Source organism: Oryzias melastigma, unplaced genomic scaffold (assembly GCF_002922805.2).
Source record: "Oryzias melastigma strain HK-1 unplaced genomic scaffold, ASM292280v2 sc00277, whole genome shotgun sequence".
In the NCBI taxonomy this organism is placed as follows: Eukaryota; Metazoa; Chordata; class Actinopteri; order Beloniformes; family Adrianichthyidae; genus Oryzias; species Oryzias melastigma.
In genome coordinates, this window is record NW_023416901.1 from 61,889 (window position 1) to 83,140 (window position 21,252).

At 40.6% G+C, this 21,252-nt stretch overlaps 3 protein-coding genes across 4 annotated transcripts in view; all 3 read right to left on the reverse strand.

Moving 5' to 3' along the window:
- The window catches only part of LOC112141949 (serine/threonine-protein kinase 4), a 30,676-nt gene extending 19,859 nt beyond the window's left edge, over positions 1-10,817 (reverse strand). The window contains exons 1-9 of the mRNA XM_024265170.2: positions 10,471-10,817; positions 7,793-7,873; positions 6,896-7,024; positions 6,432-6,546; positions 5,066-5,230; positions 4,751-4,918; positions 3,857-3,994; positions 3,590-3,721; positions 2,307-2,517 (exon numbers count right to left, since the gene is read on the reverse strand). Coding sequence (XP_024120938.1) covers positions 2,307-2,517; positions 3,590-3,721; positions 3,857-3,994; positions 4,751-4,918; positions 5,066-5,230; positions 6,432-6,546; positions 6,896-7,024; positions 7,793-7,873; positions 10,471-10,514 — 1,183 coding nt within the window. The 5' untranslated portion in view covers positions 10,515-10,817. The remainder of the gene's footprint in view (positions 1-2,306; positions 2,518-3,589; positions 3,722-3,856; positions 3,995-4,750; positions 4,919-5,065; positions 5,231-6,431; positions 6,547-6,895; positions 7,025-7,792; positions 7,874-10,470) is intronic.
- A 1,402-nt stretch (positions 10,818-12,219) lies between these two features.
- LOC112141958 (cytochrome c oxidase subunit 6C-1) lies at positions 12,220-15,848 on the reverse strand. Of its 2 annotated transcripts, none has more exons than XM_024265178.1 (4): positions 15,743-15,848; positions 14,586-14,700; positions 12,453-12,579; positions 12,220-12,335 (listed from the first exon to the last, which is right to left on the reverse strand). In XM_024265178.1, exons 2-3 carry the CDS (start codon positions 14,688-14,690, stop codon positions 12,454-12,456), a joined length of 231 nt encoding a protein of 76 aa, XP_024120946.1. In that variant the 5' UTR covers positions 14,691-14,700; positions 15,743-15,848; the 3' UTR covers positions 12,220-12,335; position 12,453. The 2 variants fall into 2 exon arrangements, with proteins under 2 accessions (XP_024120946.1, XP_036066775.1); XM_036210882.1 differs by lacking the exon at positions 15,743-15,848 and adding an exon at positions 15,487-15,505.
- A 2,302-nt stretch (positions 15,849-18,150) lies between these two features.
- angpt4 (angiopoietin 4) overlaps positions 18,151-21,252 on the reverse strand; it is a 70,987-nt gene continuing 67,885 nt past the window's right edge. The window contains exon 10 of the mRNA XM_024265162.2: positions 18,151-19,475. Coding sequence (XP_024120930.1) covers positions 19,315-19,475 — 161 coding nt within the window. The 3' untranslated portion in view covers positions 18,151-19,314. The remainder of the gene's footprint in view (positions 19,476-21,252) is intronic.

The window sequence follows — 21,252 nt, forward strand, 5'->3', positions numbered from 1 at the left end:
TTACACCGTACAGCAGCAGGTTAAACATTGAAGTGCATGAAAGCGAAAATTCCGACGCTCCTTGAAGCGTACACAGACAACTGCGAAGCACGCGCCCAGTTCCCACAGCAAACAGAAAGTAAGTGATCGCTGACATTCTAGCGCTCAGACAAAGTCACTTCTTACCGGCTGTATCTCCTACAGATAGATGATAAATGCTGACAGGTAGACATGCTTCACACACGCGCTACAGAGCCTGTATCTCACTGGAGAAAATCTCCCGAATGAGCGCGTGCGTCGCTATTAAAAGTCCGAAGCAGCGCGGCCATCTGCACAATAGTTCCGGCGCGCGACTCAGACGCTCAGCGCTACAGCTCTTCAAATGAAAATATAATATCGATACTTGGTGAGAACCCATCGAGAATCAATCGCAGGACTAAATATCGCGATATATCGCAATATCGATATTTTGGCACACCCCTATTGTCAACGGTGCAGGCGCGCTCTGGTGCGGATTGAAGTCACACGGCGCAAAGGTCTGGCAGCAGATCCATTTGAGCTTTTTTCATTTAAAAATGAAAAAAAGAAAAAAAAAACTGCTTTGTTCATTTATCAATTTCTAAACCACTGTATTAAAACAATTCATTTTTGAGGTTTTTGAGGATCACATGGTGGGGGAAAAATAAAGAGGAACTCTTAGAAAATTAATGTAAACGTTCATTATGTGTTTTAGATTTTTTTTTAATGGGAACATCAAAAATTATTTAAATAATTGTATAGTAAAAGAAGTTTAAAAATTTATAAAAGCTGTCCTTTCTCCCTCTTTTCATTTTTTGGTTTTATTTGAACAATGAATGATACGTAGGTACTTCCTTTTTTTTTCTTCAATGTTGAGTTTCACACAGACGCGCAGGAGAAGCTCTATGAGTGCACAGTCCTCCAGGAGGGGGAGAGACTAGTTTTAGGAGCGTAAGAAAAGACTTTCACAGGCGAGCAGGAGAGGTCAGAGGAGCGCAGAGACGAGGTTTAGCGAGCGCACAGGCGTAGAGGAACGGGTGTGGAAACCGTCCTGCGCCTGTGGAACCTTCCTTGCGTGCGTGAAGTTTGTTATAAACTCGTGGGGAACCTTTGCCGGAAAATGAACCTCATACAAGAACGCATTTTTTGACAGGCGACGAGCAGCGAAAGACGAGCAGGGAAAGAGGGGCGGGTCGCGCAAATCGCCCTACATTGACATGTGATCCCTCTTATGACAAAGGTGGACAGGATTTAATGTCTGCCACGGACACCAGTGAAAATAAAAAATCCCTGAGGAAAAAGAAAAAAAAGAAGTTCAGTGTGCTGTCCTGTGGGTTCCAGATGACCCCACTCCCAACATTACCAAGCCTCGGATGGCACAAGGATAAGCCTTTCAGGTGTTCAGCTGACGGAACTTTAGCTCCAGCATCCTCCTCATCAGCAGCTCTACCAGCAGCTTCACAAACACGGCCACACACTGAAGCTGGAAGAATCAGAGAAACAGGAACATCTAAATGCCGCATCAGGTCTGCTGAGACCTCCGTTCAAACCTGAGGAACGCTGCTGCATCATCTATAATGCAGAGTTTAACAGCCTGTCCTGCTGCAACCTCACATGCACTTCTGCTGAAGAAAACACGCTCTTCTGAAAGTCCAGATCAGAGACACATCGGAGAGCCAGAACACGACAGGCGGGAAACATGCAGAACAGCACCGTTTGGATGAAAGCGTACATGTCACCAGATCCTGAAACAGCAGCTGAAGGAGGACACATGCAAACGAAGCAAACGGGCTGAGATCGGGTCAGCCTGATGAGGAGATCCCACCTGCCAGGAGACTGTGGTTCAGAAACAACCACGGCCACTTCAATGTGAACAAGCCAGCAGTCCTCAGAGGAGAATCATCTGCTTTGTCTTTAAGTTCAAACATCTGAAGTCTGAATGAACACACCTCCTGAAACAATCATTCCTCCTTCCAGTCTGGTTCTTCTCAGCAGCTGCGTTTCCATTAACTCTGAAATTTAGCTAATTGGATTTTTGATACCAATTCTCTTAATGGAAACGTCACAATTTTGAATTATTTATTGAAAAAACGTTTTTTCTTCTGGTTCTCTAACATAAACCCAGACGCTGCACAGCACCCTGTGGTTCTCCTGTCAGAGGACAAATGCAGCAGAAGGTCTGAAATGAAACCGTCTCACGGCGCCTGTTTGACCGTCAGTCACAGCGAAGAAAACAAAGGTATTTCAGAAAAAGGTTGAAGCAACAGTCCAACACGGTGGCGGTGGTGTGATGGTCTGGGCATGCTCACGTTTCATAGTGCCACATTCCTCCTCGTCTTCATCGTCAGAGTTGATGACCATGGTTCCCAGCTGCGACTGCATGGTTCCCGTGTCCTCGTGTTCGATCATGGTCCGACACGTACCGCTCAGCGAGCTGGCTAAAGAGCCGGCAGCCCGGATGGTTCCGGAGTCGCCCGTTCCAGCCCGCACCATGGTCCCCTGGTCCAGCTCGTCCTCATCCTGAAACATGCAGGGAGAGCCGGGGGTTCAATTCCCTAAAACCTTAACGGAGCAATCAGTGAGTTTGATCGTCTGAAGGAAATGATTCAAAGGAGCTTTTTAACGAAGTCGTTAACATTTTCACTAGTTAATATATGGAGTAATGCTGAGAGAGGATGAAGCTAAATTGGGGCCACGATTATTGGAAATTCAAATAAAATAAATTCAAAAAAATCTAAAATGTTCAAAACTTTTTGCTATTCAAAGATAGACTTAATTCTTTTCAGCTTCAAATATTCTGCTTTTTAGGTTTCAAAACTCAAAATTTAAAAACTTTGTTTTCTGTTTCAATTTTTTTTCCACTTTCAACTCTTTTCTTTTTCATGTTTGAACTGGAACTTTCGTAGTGTTTTTGGAATTCCATTCAAGCCTAAGGATGTTTTCTACGCCTGTCTGCAACACTATAAGATGGCGCTTTGAACGGGCAGGAACGGCGTTTTGGACGTGCAGTTTCGATAAAATTGTACTTTTTACATCTGTCTTGGGACAACTTCGGAATATGACAGTACAGACTAAACAGACATTTTCTGACCGTAATTATCACAGTTCTCAGAGTCAGTGAATGCACCAGGATTGAAGTTACCACCCTCATCCATTTTGATTGGTCCTTCGTTTTAGCCCCGCCCCAACGAGACATAATGGTGCCAAAAGTTTTGTAACTGAAACTTTCAGATTTGAATATGAAAAAGAAAGAATTAAAAGTGAAGAAAAAAAAAAGAGTTGAAAGTCAAAAAAAAGTTACATTTTGAGTTTTTAAACCAGAAAAATTGAACATTTAAAGCTTAAAATAATTAAGTTAGTTTTAGAATAGCAAAACGTTTCAGACTTTGCAATATTTGATGGCCAAACACCAATACTTTTTTAATTTTTTTTTATTTGGGTTTGAAATAATATTGGCCCTAATTTAACTCCATATGAGAGGATGAAGGGCGGAGCTGGAATCATTGGCTGGACGCTGCAGGAAGAGTCTAAATGACTTTCAATCAGCTGCTCACTGAAGGTATTTTAGCCTCAGCGATCAAAGACAGCTCACCGAGTTGTCCTCGTCCTCCGCTTCCTGTTCCCTCTGCAGCGCCTCCTCCTGTCTCTTCAGCTTGATCTCCATGGCGTCGGTGATCATGGACTTCAGGATGGAGTTGGGTTTGGCTGACTTGATGAAAGGATGCTGTAAAGGGGAAAATAAAAACAAAACCAAGTCTCTGAATATTAAACCAACTTTGGTGGAGAAGGAAGCAGCTAAAAGAGCAGGAGCCTGCAGGGATTCAACAGACCGACCCGATCCCAAACAGAACCTGCTTACCTGTAATAACTGAGTGGCTGTGGCCCGGTTCTCTGGATTCTTCACCAGACACTGGCTGACAAAGTCTCTGAAGTTTTCCGACCACAGATCCGGGTTCCGAAAGGTTGGAGGCGGGTTGGTGGGGATCATAAAGATCGCCTTCAGGAGGAGAAACATGAAGAGCTCAGATGAAAAAGGAACAGAATCTCTATCAAAAGAGGTTTTTACGGCAGCCGAAAACGGTCTGAAATACTTTCTTTTCTTTTTTATCGTTTTCTCATTCTAACAAGATTATGAAGAACCTCTCTCTCTTTCCTGCACGAGACTTTACCTCTTGTAGGTATCTTTATTCAGTGGTTAACAACAAAAACAGTAGAAGACAACACTCCACAAAAGTTGGTTTTAGTCTATTTTTCATATATTAGTGCAGGGGTATCAAAATTAATCGCATAGGGGCCCAAAACCCAAAACACACCTTAGGTCGTGGGCCGAACGGGATAAATTTTTATTGAACACAATAAAACATTTTTTAAAACCATAACTTTTCAACATAATTATGAACTAGATATAGAAAAAAATGTCCCAGGCTCTGTGAACGCACCATGCACAGATTCTCGTCAGCACAGGGTTCTGTCAATCAACTTGTTTGTTCTGAGGTTTTAGGGAAATAAAGGGACAGAGGATGGTGCATCAGACAGAACTAAAGCATTTGAGGAACGTAGATTCACTACCAAAATTTAAAAATGACTAAGAAACAGCTTTTGTGGAGTGTGTTCTTCTGCGGGTTTTGTTGTTAACCACAAAATAAAGAAACTTAAAACAGGTAAAGTCTCAGCGTGGGAAAGAGAGAGGGGGACACTTCATTCCTTTTTCTTGATTATGTCGTTAGAGCGAGAAAAACCATAAGGAACTCACCCTCATGGGGTGTATGTCAGCGTACGGCGGCTTGCCCTCAGCCATCTCTATAGCCGTGATTCCCAGAGACCAGATGTCCGCCACACAGTTGTAACCGATCTCCTGTATGACCTCTGGAGCCATCCAGAACGGCGTGCCGATCACCGTGTTTCGCTTTGCCATGGTGTCCTGAGGAGAAGAGAGTTTAGGTTTTTAGCTGAAGCATTTCTCGGTTTGACATTCTGTCCGATGTTTCTGCAGCTTTCTCGTCTCTCTGCTTCACATCTTACTGGAGGCTCAGTCATCCTCAGAGTTTCTACCAGGTCTGCTGCTCACCGTTAGCTGCCCCGCCACTCCAAAGTCGGCCAGCTTGGCCTGGCCCTCGGCGTTCAGCAGGATGTTTCCTGCTTTGATGTCTCTGTGGATCTTCCTCATGAAGTGCAGATACTCCAGCCCTTTCAGGGTGGAGTGCACCACGGTGGCGATCTCCTCCTCTGTAAGCTTCAGAGCACAAAGAGCCATGAGGAGGGTGAAGGACACCGCCCCTTTACCTGCCAGTTACTTCCTTTGATATGAAAGGTGTCAAAATAAAACCGAGGATCTAAACCAGGGGTGTCAGAATCCAGGCCTCGAGGGTCGGTGTCCTGCATGTTTTACAACCAACCTGCCATTGAAGCTTCTAACTGGCCAAACACACCTGATCCAGGTGATCAGCAGCAGATGAGGGAGGGTTTCTGGAAAACCAGCAGGAGGCCGGCCCCGGAGGCCTGGATTTAGACACCCCTGATCCAAGATCAGAGTTCTTGTTTTTTTTAAAACTGATTTTGATTGAAGTCAATGTTCAAATCTTTAAAACAGAAAAAACAGGATGACTACAGAGTAATGTCCCATCCTCAAACACGATGACATCAGGAGAAAATGCAGGAAATAATTTATAATTTAACTTGTATCATTTTGAAAAAATATGTTTTTATGGAGAGTAAAATATTGAAAGTTATTCAAGTCTTACGTTGATTTATTCAGGAATAATATTCCTGCCTTTTTATCATTCATAATTATGTTAAAAGGTTACAGGTTTAAAAATTGGCATCCTGCTAGATTTTTGGACTATTTTGGCATTTACAAAGATTTATTAGGCTATTTTAGAGTTTAGCTAATATTTCAGCTCCATGGTAGAAGTTTTGGCTAACCAAAGTTTTTTTTCTTTTTTTTTCGTTGTTTAGGCTAATTTGTCATTTAGCTAATATTTTAGCTGGCTAACAGCTTCAGCGTTTTTAGTTATCAATATCAGTTTTCATCTATCAGCACTAGCATCTTCAGCAGTCAAATTTAGCTTACAGCATTCACACTAGCATTATCACAGGTAATGCTATATATCTAGTTCATAATGTTAAAAAGTTATGGTTTTAGAGTCTTTAGTTTTACAGTTTTATAGTTTTAAATAAATGTTTATCCTGTTTTGGCCCCCTTGTGCAATTGAGTTTGACACCCCTGCCCTAAAGTAAAGCAGCGATGTGTCGACATGGGAAAAAGTCTGTGGTTTATCAGTCTGTGCAGCTTTGCTGCAGAAACCGCCTGTTTGAGTGTGTGGTTGGAGTTTGCAGGTGACATCATATTAGCCGTTCTTCTTGAATAACTAGGGATCATGAAACCATTGACATGGGGGGAATGAGGTGTGTGTGTATCAGTGTGTGTGTGTTACCGTCTTGCTGCGTATCCGGATGATATCAGAGACGGATCCGGCTCCGCAGTATTCCATGACGATCCACAGGTCACTGTTTTTAAAGTAGCTGCCGTAGTACCGCACTACATGAGGACTGAAACAGACGTTTATACGTCATACGTGTGTTTTTACTGAAGTCGTGTGTTGCAGTAGCACGTTAGGGAAATAATGTGAGGCGTTTCTAATAAATGATGCATTGTTACATGTTCAGTGTGTCATAAACAGACTTCCTGTGTGAAATGTTTAAGGAAAAAGATGTGTGTGGTCAGTCTCTGTACACTTTTAAATGTTGAGTCAAACTTCCGTTAAGCTTCACTGTTAAAGACACAGTTTTGGTTTTAGTGTTCATGGTAAGTGTTCTGTTCCTGCAGTCGGTTCTGGTGATGTGCTGCTCAGGTCGTCTCATAAAAGCAGGTCAATAGTGGCTTCTTCTCATCACAGACCTGTTGCACTGCTGCATGATGGAGATCTCCTTGATGATCTCTTGAAGATCAGACTCCACAGGAACCTGCTTGATGGCAACAATCTCTCCAGTTTCTTTGTAGTTGGCCTTAAACACACAACCGTACGACCTGCAGAGACAGAAGCTTCAGATCGATATCTCAGATCGATTTCATGAGGCTCTCCATTAGGTCTGGAACGATTAATCAAATGTTGGAGGCATGTTCCTATGATCCAAACAGATCAACCCGTCTGAGAGAAAGTTGAATAAATCCTTAACTTTTAAAGAATCATTAAAAGTCTTTCTGCGAACAATAACTGGTGATTTAGGTCAGAATAAAATCTGAAGAATTTCATAATTAAACAATCTATTTTTCCCAAATAGAAGAACTCGATTCAGTCAAGAACTTATCTGGAAACATGTTTGTTTCCCTTTAGAAATCCAATTCAATGCGGACGCTGTGAAGGCAGAAGAATATCTTCTGATGACCAGAGTCTAAAATCGTCAGTGTGGTTTAAATCAGCTGCTTGAAGAGCAAATGTCAGCTGTTCACGTCAAAAGTCTCTAACGAATGCAGATGGAGGGATTGAGAAAATGCAGGAAAACAGAAAAAAAACCATTCTGCCAAAATCAGCTTCCATGGAAAAAGGGTGAATATGGAGTCACTGCGCCTGACGACACACACTGTCAATCAACCGCTCAGAACAGGAAGAGTGTTGAGAAACAGGAAATGAAGAGACTGTTTACCAACAGGCGGCACGGCTAACAGAAAGGGAGGAATGAGGAGGCAGAAACACAGACTGACAGAAACAAAGATTCAAAATGAAAGTGTGAAGTTAAAAAAGAGGAAGACGCATTCATACAAGGCTGTCTTTCTTTAAGTGACCGAAGGACTCACCCTTCACCCAGCTTCTCCAGGACGTCAAAAACTTCCTCGGGCTGTTTGGTGAGGCTGTCCTCACTCAGCTTCTTCAGCTGCCTGCAAGAACAGCAGCATGTTGGTAAAGACGCGTGCTGGAGGCCGAGAACGGAGGCAGTGTTTCTGCTAGAGAACCGGAGGTTCTCACTTCCTCAAGAGGTCAAAGCTTTGGATGAAACTTTTAATACTTGAGAAAATCTACAACCAACAGCTTCCTACCGAAAATAAGAGCATATTCTCTAGAAAGTAGAACACTGCAGTCATATTTTTATATTTGTAACCCTGTTAATTTATAGTTCTAAGATGTAAATGTGTTTCTCTGTAGATTTATCTCCATTCTTTGTATTTTTTTAGATATAACATTTCAGTTTATAAAATAATAAAAACTCAGAAAAACATGGGTTATAACAGTTGAAACAAAAAATTTCTGTTTCAAAATTATCTGTGAGAAAAACCAGGACGTCTCAACTTCTGAAAAGTGACCCCGATCTGAGACACTTCTTTTGATAAGAACTCAAAAAGCTCTTTCAAGATTTGAAGTTGAAAAACGGAAATATCCTCAGATAGAAATACATCTCTAAACTAGAAAAGTTGCATTAGCTGCAATAATGATTGAGTGATCACTTTTTACTGGAAGTAGTTGCTGAAGATGCTGAAGCTTTTTGCTAAAAATGGTGACAGAATTTACTTTAATTGCAGAAGGGATTTTCTGAAAATGCAAAAGGTATTTGCATATTGTTAAAGTTGCTAAAAGGCTGGACATGTTGTTAAAGAACTATGAACTTGACCTAAATGTGTTGTAAAATTGCTAAAAAATCCCCAATACATGCCAATTTGCAAAATATATTTAGTGTGCTGCTTAAATAAGAGCTAAACTTCAAATTAACCTAAAAAATAATAAACTGATTTATTCTGGAATAATATTCCTGCATTTTTATTATTCATAATTATGTTTCAAAGTTACAGTTTTAAAAATTGTCATTCTGCTAGCTTTTTGGATGATCTTGGAATTTACTAAGATTTTTTGGGCTATTTTGGAGTTTAGCTAATATTTCAGCTACACGCTAGCTGTTTAGGTAAACTTAAGCTTTTTTTTACGTTTTTTAGGCTGTTTTGGAGTTAAGCTAGTATTTACATGCAAACTGTTTCGGCTTATTTAGACTTTTTTCAGTTTTTTAGGCTATTTTGAAGTTTAGATATTTTTTCAGCTTCATGCTAGCTGTTTTGGCTAACCTAAGGTTTTAGGTTCTTTTTTTTAGGCTAATTTGGCATTTAGCTAATATTTTAGTGGCTATTATCTATCTTCAATGTTTTCAGCTATCAATGTCAGCATCTTCAGTGGCCAAATTCAGCTTACAGCATTCACACTAGCATCATTGCAGGTAATGTTATATATCTAGTTCATAATTATGTTAAAAATGTAGAGTCTTCAATAACTGTTTATCCTGTTCGGCCCGTGACCTAAGGTGTGTTTTGGATTTTAGTTCACTGTGCGGTTGAGTTTGACCGTCCTGCCTTAGATTTTAGATCCGATCCGTCTGACATAGTCACACAGACGTGGAGCAGCTTCACTCTGCTGCTGCGTGGATGGAGGGAAGAGCTTGGGGCTGAGCGACACGATAACAGCAGAGCCGTTAGAACCACATCGCCCTGATAAGTGGGCAGAATAGGAACTCTTCACTTCCTGCTGTCAAACAACCGCTTTGACCTTCATAAGCAGTTCCTACAGCGCACAATAAACCTCACTGAAACCCAGCAGAGCGCTAACATCCTGACAGAAAAATGCCTGACACCTCTGAACCTTTTGGATTTAATCAGGAGCAGAAATGAAAACATGCACGAGAACACCCATTCTTTTAACACTGATGTATAACGAGAAACAACCAGGTGAAACATGTCCAACAGCACAAACCCAACAGGTGAGGAGACCACCTGACCAGATGACAAACCAAACGACTCAACGCCTGAGGAAAGCAAAGAAATGAAAACTCTCCTCCACGCCGTGGGGTCATTTAAGGTCAGGTTCTTCTGGAAGCAGCAGAGCAATGATGCTGTTGAGTCCAAATGAGGGGTTTTGTCTGGTTCTGATGCTGCTGACCACCTAAAACTCTGGGTTTTAGAAAGAGATGAAAATATCCGAGCTTTTCTTTGAGTTTAGAGACTTTAGAGTTCTTGAGGAAAACCTTCCAGGAGCTGCTGCCTAGAACGTGAAGGCTCTGCTGCTGACAGAGCCCTCACGGACTGGACCACGAGTCTGTGAGGGGGTCTGCTTCAAACGAAGCTAGTTACAGACTGATGAAGCCACTGGGACGAGGTGGCCAAACGCTTCGAGGCGGAAGAATTGACTCAACCTCAAGAAATTTGACTGTTTACCACTGAACAGACAGGTAAACAAACACCTCCGGTGACGTGAGCCACGACCCAGGTGAGCATCTGAGGAGACTCGGGTGAGGTTCTCCTCCGGCTGAGCGGACAGCTGCAGTGGAGCCGCAGGAATGCAGCTTTTCTGCATTTCACCGAGCGGCGGAAACCCCGCGAGGCGGAAGATTTGAACAAATGGAAACACGTCCGGGAAGAACCGAGCAAAGTGTTCGTCAGCACATTAACGAGCGCGCGCGCAGCTGCCACGTGCCAATACCGCTAAAAGGCGGTTTTACCTGCGAGGGTTGTTCCTCATCTGGACTTTCTCCGTGTTCTCCATGTTCCCCCAAACCCTTCCGGACGTAAACGGCCTCACAGCTAACCGGAGCGGTTCTGCTAGCCGGCTAACAGGCGCTAACTCGCTCCCACCGAAGGCGGCGTCCACCTGGAGTTCCCGCTAGCCGTGGAACCCGCGCGCTCCGGTTCTCATTCCGCCGAAACGGTGTAACGCGGTAAAGAGGCCTCGCGCGGCCGCGATGTCTCTGCCGCAGGGTACATCTTCCTGTCTGGACAACTTCAGACTTGTTTGACAGCCGCTGCTGGGACGCCCGCCTCCCGGAAGTGAGGAGAGCGACCGGAAGTGGGCTGTGTCCGCCAAAATAGAAGATGCGGAATCGAACATGATTAAAACAGTTCGATTTCCAGGTTCAACAGAACCACGATGGACCGGTTTGTCCCACAGTTACGTTGAGTTTCAGTGTTTATCCGTCCATTTAAATGAATTTTGGACCAGTGTTTTAAATGACAGGTCCATCAGTGACTTGATTCGGTGAACCACACGTGTCAAAGTCAAGGCCCGGGGGCCGGATCCGGCCCACCAGATCATTTTATTTTATTGTTATTAATGGTCTGATGTTATCTTGAGCTCATTTCTAACTTGTATAGTTTTGACAAAATATATTTTTATGATGAGTAAAATATTGAAAGTTATTTAAGGTTGTAAATTAATTTATTCTGGAATAATATTCCTGCCTTTTTCTTATTCATAATTATGTTAAAAAGTTACGGTTTTGAAGTTCTAAAAATTGGCATTCTTATAGCTTTTTGGAGTATTTTGACATTTACTAAGATTTTTTAGGCTATTTTGGAGTTTAGCAAATATTTCAGCTGTTTTGGCTAATTTAGGATTTGTTTTTAAAAAAGTTTTTTAGGTTGTTTTTGAGTTAGGCTAACGTTTAAACTCTAGCTGTTTTGGGTAATTTAAGCATTTTTCAGTTTTCTAGGCTATTTTTGAGTTCACCTATTTTTTCAGCTACAGGGTAGCTTTATTGGCTAGCCTAAGTGTTTTTTGTTTTGCTTTTTTAGGCTAGTCTGACATTTAGCTAATATTTTAGCTGACTATCAATTAAAGCATTTTCAGCTATCAACTTTAGCATTTTTAGCCATCAATTTCATCATTTTCATCTATCAGTACAGCATTCACACTAGCATTATTGCAGGTAATGCTATATCTAGTTCATAATTATGTTAAAAAGTTGCATGATGTTTAAATTCAGAGTCAAGGACACCACCAGCAGGGGGCGCCACATAAGCGGATACTTGAACCAGAGCTCTGCACACAGAGGACTGAGATTTAATCACCATTAATTTAACCCTTTAACACCTGAGGTGTCACCAGTGAGGCTTAAAGACAAAGATTTTTAACATACTATAACTTTTCAACCATTAACACAATCAACATAATTCCAGTAGATTCTGAAGGAGAAAAGCGACTGGTCGAGCTGCTTTTCTCCTTCAGAATCTACTGGTTGATCGTGTTGAAAAAGTCAAAGAATATAAACACTAAAGCTCTGGTTTTAAAGGGTTAACCATTTAAAAAATTAACATAATTCCAACAGATTCTGGAGAAATGCAGCTTCTATGTACAGTGTTTTACACCATCAGTTATCTTTCTTTCACGCAACAGCAACCTGGTTTAACTTGATGATTTTCTCCTACACGAATATTCAGTTCAAAGAGAGTAAGAACTCAGAAAAAGACAGAAGGATCTCTATTTCTTGTTTATTTTATTTAGCAGGACAAACAGCATAATGATGTTCATATCTGACACATCAAACAAGGTGAAAGGAAACCATCTTCAGACCAGGAATGAAGGTCATCACTGTGAAAACACAAACATGTTTCAGGTTGTTTCTATATTCATGGATGGTGATTTGCAAATATAGAATAAGAAAATACAGGAAAAATTAATATAAAATCCTCCAGAAATCTTCCTCACTTCACTCTCCGGAGGGCCGAACACTCTGGAAGATGCCGGCTTCACGCATGGCGTTGAACTCTTTGACACTGTCGTACTGCTTGTAGAAGTCGGCGTAGGCCTGTTTCCGGGGTTCTGTCACCATGTACTGAAGGAAACACACAACAGCTTTGTTCTCGATATGGGATTAAATGTTCGGATTTTCCTAATCTCGCCATCCAGACGACATCAGGATGTTTGCATCAGTACTATGGTCATTTATAATTTCAGAGTGAATGTTTCAAGTTGACACTGGTGAGACAATACTTTTTATAGTAGTAGTTCTATATGTGATGAGGCATCCATCAATAATTAACACAAGATTCATGAAAATGTATTTGAGGCAATGAGAAAACTTTTCCAAATTTGACGACTTGTCATTTTTTAAAGCTTTGTCAGACTTGGAGAACAACTGAGACACATTCTTTAAAGAGGCTTTCCTTTTAAAGGCACAAATGACTTCTCAACATTTTGAATTTACTACTTTAGAATTAAACTTAACCGAGATGACTGATGTAAAAGCATAAAGTAACATATTTGTGGTTATCTTTGATGAACACTAATAGAAAAGCTGCTTTACACACCGACTGACACAATTTTATTTGGGTTTTAGAATGCATTTGTAGAGACTGAATGGTCTCAGTCCAGCCCTTCTTCTCTGTCCTTTCACTGGAGCACAAACCAACTGGCTCAAACTCCTGAACTGGGTTCAGTAGTGACAGGTAAGCAGGTAGACACACCTGAACACAGTTGATGCTCCTCTGTTTATGACAAAAAAACCCACAATACTCATCTTTATTCCTTCAAATGAACTAAAGACTCATACAAAATCAACCAGAAAATTTTAAATACACGTTAAAGAAATCTTACTGAGGATTAAATCAAGAACGAACAGAAGTGACAAAATATAACTGCAACCTACGGCTGGAAATTATTCCAACAAGATTTATTAGTGATATTGATGCTGATTTACAGTATATACTTTTCCAATTCTGAATTATTTAAATACATTTTGCATTTAAAAGATTCAATAAACTGTTTTATTTCCAAAGTTTTTACTGTTTTACAGACTTTTGATTTAGAGAGAGAAAATATTCGTCTGAAAACAGGAGTGTGAAATCTGATAATAACCAGGTTTGTGAAGGTCACGAACATTTTATAAACCAAGAAAAAGATTCTGAAAATATTGGAAGAACACTTTTTATACATATTTTTAACTTAGAACATTAGATTTTTAAAATTGAAAATTTTGTTTGCAGTTTAGGCAAACATAATTTAAAGACTGTACATTTTGTTCTCATTTTAGAAGCACAAATACAAGTCCAGCTCACTGAGGTTCAGAAAACGACGTGTTGGATTTAAAAAATGGAGTTGAATGAAATCTTTCTTCAGCACTTCAAGGCATCAAAGCAGTTCAGTCTGTGTTAAAGAGGAAAATCACAGAGAGCAGCAGGTCTCTTTGGAAAATGAAGGGCGCCATGTTTACATCACGTTTCCATCCACACAGTTACTTTCACTTTATATTCATTTTATAAGAACTTTCTTTGAATTTTTATTTTAATGATCCCTACTTTTAAACTTCAGAAACGTAAATCACTTCAAATACTCTTTGTAAACAAAATGTGCTACACTAATAAACCTGCCGGCCTCAAGTAAAATCACGGCCTTCAGAGGAATTTCTTCATCAAAAACTGCTTCAAATGTTTAGATTCTGACAGAACCAACAGCTTCCTTTAACAGAAATGAATAAAGAATACTCACTCAGGAAGTCTACTTCAATGCAAAAGTTGGTATTAATGATTATTGGGAATCCCTTAGAAATACTGAATCAATATGGTTTGGATTTAGCTTTGAAATTTCTATTTAAACTTAATTTATTTTGCTACAACTGATCAAAGGTAGAACTCAAATATATACACACACATAGTATTTATTGAGATAAAAAAAAAATAAAAAAAATTGTTGTACCTAAAAAAACTAAAGGAAACTTGACTCATGGATTTAATGGATCAATATCGATCTTCTAAGATCAGTTTGATATTGATCAATAGATCATGTAAACCCAGCTCTAGAGGAGAATCCTTTTCTGAAAGCCAAAGTAAGACCTGTCCTCACCTTGAATGCTATCGCAGCAACAAAAGACAAACCGAATGCAATCGGCAGGTGAAACCGGAGCCGCTTCGCCAGCAGGCCTCTCATCATTGGCTTAGCCAGAGACATGATGGATCACCTGCAAGAACACAAGCATCAGGATGCATCAGCGGACAGAACTGTTTTCATGTTTAACCAGCTAAGTAATTCAAAATGTCATGTCTTTAATTCTGCAGCCTGCATCCACCCCCAGTGACTGACAGCTCCTTCTACCATCACTGCCGTTCAGCGGCGGGAGCCCGGAGCCGCTGCTCCAGGTGTCCTCCAAGAACACCGACTGACGGGGAGAGCGGGAACCGAACCTGTGACCCTTCCAAACAGAGGTCGGTCGCTTTACCACAGCCGCTCACTTTACAGAACCAGGACCTGTGAATACTTGATCTGGTTTTACTGCTGGTTTACATTTTCTCATTCTGAATGAATCCAAATTCAAACACCCACAGAACCCATTTATCCAAATACGCTTAGAAAAACTAAATCGGTAGTGATGGGACTAATGTTCTCACAGTCAGCAGACTTCAACCCAAGACTCGCAGTTAAATAATCTACAGAAGAGTTCCGAGAACCGAGAAGGTCCCGCCGGACGCAGCGTCATCACGTCCTGCTGTCGGGTCAGGTCATGACCCCGAACGGCACCGACACTTTCCACCCGTGAAGATCCATTTTACAGGAAAACCCCACGAGAAACACGGAGAAAACATGTCACGTACACAGACATATACAGTCCATGGTCACAAAGTATTGAAGCTTCCGGTTAAGGCACGGGGTCAAAGAGCGGTTAGCCGCCGCATTAACGGACAGGAACACACCGCCGTCGTGACCACCGTATCGGAACAGCTGTTCTATTTGACTAAAACAAACTCACGTTTGAGTTTATCCAAAGAAAACGGAGGATTCCGGGAGAAACCGGGAAGCTAATGGAGCTATAGCATTAATGACTCTAGCTAACGCAATGAGCTAACGTTAGCAATGTCAGGAGGAGATAAATGCTAACGGCAATAACAAGATTTAATAAAACCAAAGAAACATCTAAAACAGATCAAACGTTAAAGTTTTACGAAACATTTAGACGTAAGTGAAATAAATGATCATTGAAAGTACAATTCTTTGCTGATACTCACAGTTGCAAATGACGACCTTCACAAACGCCGCTAACACTTTGGCAAGGGTTTCTACAGGCTCCGCGGAGGGACACAATTAACTGACCAGCTGTGGAAAAACGCGAAGTCAAATGAAGCCCAAAGGAGTTCTAATATTTAGAAATTACAAGTTAATTTAGGAACTTTACCCTCTGATTGAGCTTTTATTTTAGCAAAAAAAAAAAAAGAACTACAAAAAGACATGAAATAAACTGTGAATATGTTTCATCAACTGTGTTTAACGCAGCATCTGGATGCATTATCGAATGCACATACGTGGCTTAGAGTTGAATTGTGACATATGAGTGCAAAATAATCATAATTTCACTGATTAGAACATGAATATATTTTGTTTGAACTCACAGCATATAGCTAAATATCTGAAAATTTGGTGTTTTTATATCACATGTACGAACATGTTTACCTTTTAATTTACTCATGTTTCAATTTAAGGTTCCTCTGACAAATGAGTTGTGAAGCAATAAATTCAAGATTCAAAGATTCAAAGGCTTTTATTGTAACTGTCAGGAACAGTTAAATTGTGGGTGGTCCACCAGCAGCAATGCACAGCACAATAAGATATCACAATGTCTATTTTGAAAGAATTATTATTTCAAATTAATATTAGAGTCCAGTAATTAAACGCATTTTATGAAAATGACCGATATTTTATGCAAACTTTTTTTTTGTCTGTGTCTTAAAACATTCCAGATGAACATTTTTTTTACGGAATAATGTCTTTGTGTTGTGTCGGACCTGTAATAGAGCAGTATGACCACTAGAGGGAGGCAGGGAAACAAACTTCATGGATTAGTGGCCAGTCCACTGGCTGCAAGGACCATATTGTTTTTTTTTTTATTTATATTTTATGAGGAAAAAAACTCAAAAGTTTTGTGTGAAAGGGAGAACCTGGTTCTGTTATTTCAACAATAAACATTCGATTAATGAGTTTCAATGCTGGAGTGAGACTCACATCACTTTCTCTGTTAGATTTCAGCTGGTCTGGAGAGCTTCTCATCCTCATCGACCCGTCTAAGTCTCTTTTAGGAACGAGTCTGGATTTTGATCAGGGCGTCCTAAACCAGGTGTTGGCAACCTTTAACAGTTAAAGAACCATTTGGGTTTGTTTTCTACTGATCTAAACCCAGAAGGAGCCACGTAGCTTTACTTTAGCCTTTAAGAAATTTGGATTTGCATTCATGACCTTCTTTTTTTATAAATGAATATAAATTATGTAAATTTTTTGGCATGAACAAAAGCAAAAATATAAAAAGAACCTAACATCTTTCAAAATTGGATTTTTTTTAACCAATGTGCAGCAGAAAGTAATATATGCTTTTTTTGGTTATGCCGCCATTTTTAGGACCTGCTGACTCTGATGGTCGACATGTCTGGATCAACAGTCTCCATGATTTATTTTATGTTTGTCCGAGGACCTACCATGGAAAGATAGAAGAGTCACATGTGGATCTGGAGCCAAAGGTTGCAGATCTCTCTCCTAAATCATCGCCTTTAAAACGATATGTTGGCATGCTTAAGTCATCACTCCGGTGCACCACCCATGTTTGCTTGAGCTTCAGGTGAAATTCTCCTTCAGAAATTTAGAGTGACCAGTCCAGAGTGAACCAGCAGGAGTTGGGATAAGCTCCAGCAACCCTGTGACCTTGAAGGGGACTGATAGAGTTCAGATAACAGGTGGATCTTCGAGTGGAAACTACAAATCCAATGTCGTCTGCTGAGAGCATCAGGGTGTTCCTGAGATCTCTAGAGAGTCAGACGGATTTGGATGAAAAAAGCAGTTCTCAGGAAGATTTATTCCTCTGGTCTGGTCTAAACCATTTATATTAATATTGTGGGGTTCATTTTGGACATTTTTATCTTTAAAATAAAAACTGTCTTTGGGGTTTTTCTTAGCGAGAATTATTCAAATGTGATGTTAAAAATGTACACAGAACAAACCAGCTAAACAGTAAATTTATCAATAAAATATGAATCCCTGCACTGAAAAAACATTTTTGGGTTCATTTTACAGTTTATCTCTTTCATGTCGTTTCTTAAGCTTTAACCTTCAATACCCAATAAGAAGTCATTTTTCTTTGATTGTATTTCAGCTTTATCAGGCTACCTGTTGATTCCAGCCGTCGGTGAGGTTCAGTGGAGATCGTCATCACCTCTGTTGAGTTTTTCATTGGCTCCTTCTTCATAATTCTTCACAATTTAGAGTCAGATCCAGAATGTTCTACCATCTCTAATTATACACCGATTTACCATTAACTGATGAGAGGTTGTAGATATAAAAACATTCATATGCAGCTGAATCCAGACTGTTGGTCAGATACTTGTCAGTTATACCACAGATTTTCAGTGTTGCAGCACAAAAAATCATAAAATATGAACCATGACACGCATGCACATTTTGGTGCAGACGACAAACAGCTCAGATGTTAACAAAAAGTTGATCTTTTTAATAAACCAATGCCTTGAATACAATAAATATGTCCAGAGACACAGGTACATCTGCATGAGCGCCTCAGGAGCATCAAACGCAAAATCCATCTCAAAATAGGAAAAGCATCAATCAGTCAACACACTTCATGTCTTTGCTTCTGAGCTCAGACTCTGCTGAGAGTTTTCCTTTTTTTGTCCTCTTTTGTTTGTCCTGTTGCTCAAAATTTCATCCAGACATTAAAAACAGTTAGATCTGGATCCAACCTGTTTGTTATTTACTTCATCCTGTCGGTTCCTCGCTTCATGAAGTGTTACCACATGGACATGGACTGGATTTATTTCCATAAACGTGTCTGCTTACTCCCAGGGTCTGTCCAGCTGCAAGCACCACACTTTCTGTCCTTCAGAGCTCCGTTTTTCTATCAACACGTCTTTGTTCGGAAAGTCCTTTCAGAAACTCTCTTTTTGTGTTTCTTCATCTCAGAAAGATGAGCCACATTTGTGATCGAGTTTCTGTCTGAGGGCTTTCATTTGGCCCCCACTTCAGACCAAGGAGGCAGGAATCCCCGTCAGCTGGTGACTGGACTGATTGGCTGTTGTGTTCCTGACACGTCAGCGGCTGCACGGATACATCCCAGTGCGCTCTCACGTTCCACAGAGTCTCCATCACAAATGCTGCTTTGGTGCAGGAAGATCCTCTTTTCAAACTGAGCTGCATCTGAGGGCGGAGACGCTGCAGAGACCAGAACTGCTCTTCAGGTTTATGATGGAGTGAAAGGATTCAGTTTCTGATGTTATATATCGTCGCCAAAGCTTTAGGATTTCTTATGTTGGGAAAAACTAGCTTTAAACTGGATGCTCTTCAGGTTTGATGCACAAAATCCTATGAAGGTGTTCAGAGGAAGGAGGTAAAACCCATCACTGTAAACCTCTGAGATGCAAGAAAGAACGGAGAAACCTCAACACAATCCCCCTGTTCTCCATCATAGCAGCCATCGTGGATCCGAGTGAGCGATGGTTTAGGGCTGGGGTTGAAAACCACAGGGAGGATCCATTGGGGGGTCCTGATGCTGAAGGCAGGTCTCAGGAGTCTTTTGGAGGCGGGGTCAGAAGTCGTAAGGTCGTACCATCATGGAAGTGGAGTGCAGAGAGTAGCTGGGACCTCTGAAGTGGTGCCACTTGATGCCGTTCAGCTTCCGGATGTTGTGGCCGACGGTGTAGTAGATCCCATTTAGGTTGGAGAACCCACAGGCATCGAACCACCAACCTGAAAACAGGAGAGGGGAAGACAGGGAGAGGTCAACCTGCTGTCAAAAGAAGTTTGATTGGATTCAGTCTTTGGATAAAAAAGTCCCTTCAGACTCTAATAGATCAGGGGTCTGAAAACGTCGTTCAGGTTGATTTCTCGCCATCCAGAACCCAGCAGGAGCCACAAAGTCTTCATTAGAAAAATAAGATTCTGATTTATATTTAGGATTCTGTTACTGACATGATACATTTAAAAAAACTATTATGCTTTGAGAAAATAGTTTAAAAAAAAGAAATAGTTTCTAACTTTTGACAGAGCATCGCATGGCTTCCTTTCAAAATTAAAGATATCCGACACCATAGGATCATGTCAATGCAGCAAATGCAGTAGGAAGTGTAAAGTCCTCAATGATAAAAAAATAAGAATGATTTTACTGTTTCTGGAGCATTTTAGCCACAAATTCATAAAGATAACCAACAAAACTAAACCAGAGCTAACAACGTGACACCTACCATATATTAAAACCACGAGGAACACTTTAAATCCCTCAATTTGTTCAATAATAGAAAATCTTTTTTATAATTCAGTGGATTATAACTTAACATAGCTTTAATTCTGGTTGTGCTCACTGACACTAAATTGATTTTTTGTGATAAATGAAGCTCAAATTAAGTCCAAATGCGTCAGTATGACGCTGATGGAGAATTACGGTTTACTGTTGTTAGATCCTCATTGAACGACTCATACCGTCCTTGTTTGTGAATGAGTTGAATAAAGTTTAAGTTACTTTTCTTTTTTTTTTACTTTACTTCTTACTAACTTTTTCCTTTACAGTTACTAGTTATTTTATTTTTTATTATTTCAACCGAAGAGCCACAATGGAGGGGTAAAAGACTCACACGTGACTCCGGAGCCGCAGGTTCCAGACCCCTGTAATAGACTGGTTTCAGAGCAGAGGGTTCGACTGAACTCTGAACACGTACTACTTCAGAAGAAAGAACTCAACAGAATCAAATCTTAACAAAACCATCTTATTCATGAAGTGAAAACATCTGGGTCTTCTGCAGCTAAATCATGTGATGTTCCACGGTTTTTGGAAAACCACACCCACCTGACAACAGACAGAGAGACCCTAAGAGTCTCTTCAACTAAATCCTTTGATAACATGTTGATTTCATGAGACGGACCTGAGATGATGACAGTGTTCACCTCTGTCCATGCCATTGACTGTATCTGAGAACTGGACTTAGTAGCAAACAGGAAGTACCTGCTGGCTCCCGAAAGCCAAAATCCCATAGACTTCTATTGAGACCTAAACAGCTGTTCCTCAGTCATTCTATTGGTCAGAATAAACATTCTTGAACTTCTTCGATAATCCTCTTTTTATATATATTTGTCTGTAGTTCAAGTTATTCAAGTTATAAACTGACCAATAGACCAATAGAAGTAGGTGGAGCCTGCTGGTCCCCACCTCCAATGTTCAAAACATTTAATTGATAGATTTTGGTGAGTGTGGTTGCCATAGAAACAATGACTGAAACCGACCAATCACTGCTCAATAACTCTGTCTGGTTCCAACATGGGGGCGTCCATATTGAAAAAAAAATTTGACTGAATTAATTTCATTTGGTTGGAGCCTGAAGTAACCATGTTCAATGGATGATGTCACACTCACTCAGTCCAGTTCTCATTTACAGTCGCCGGTCTCTGAGCCTGGTTTCTCAGAGGAGCTCTGAGCAGACCGGGTCATTGTTCTGGGGTAACGGTTGTTTATGGTTGCTTGTCTGAGTTTGGG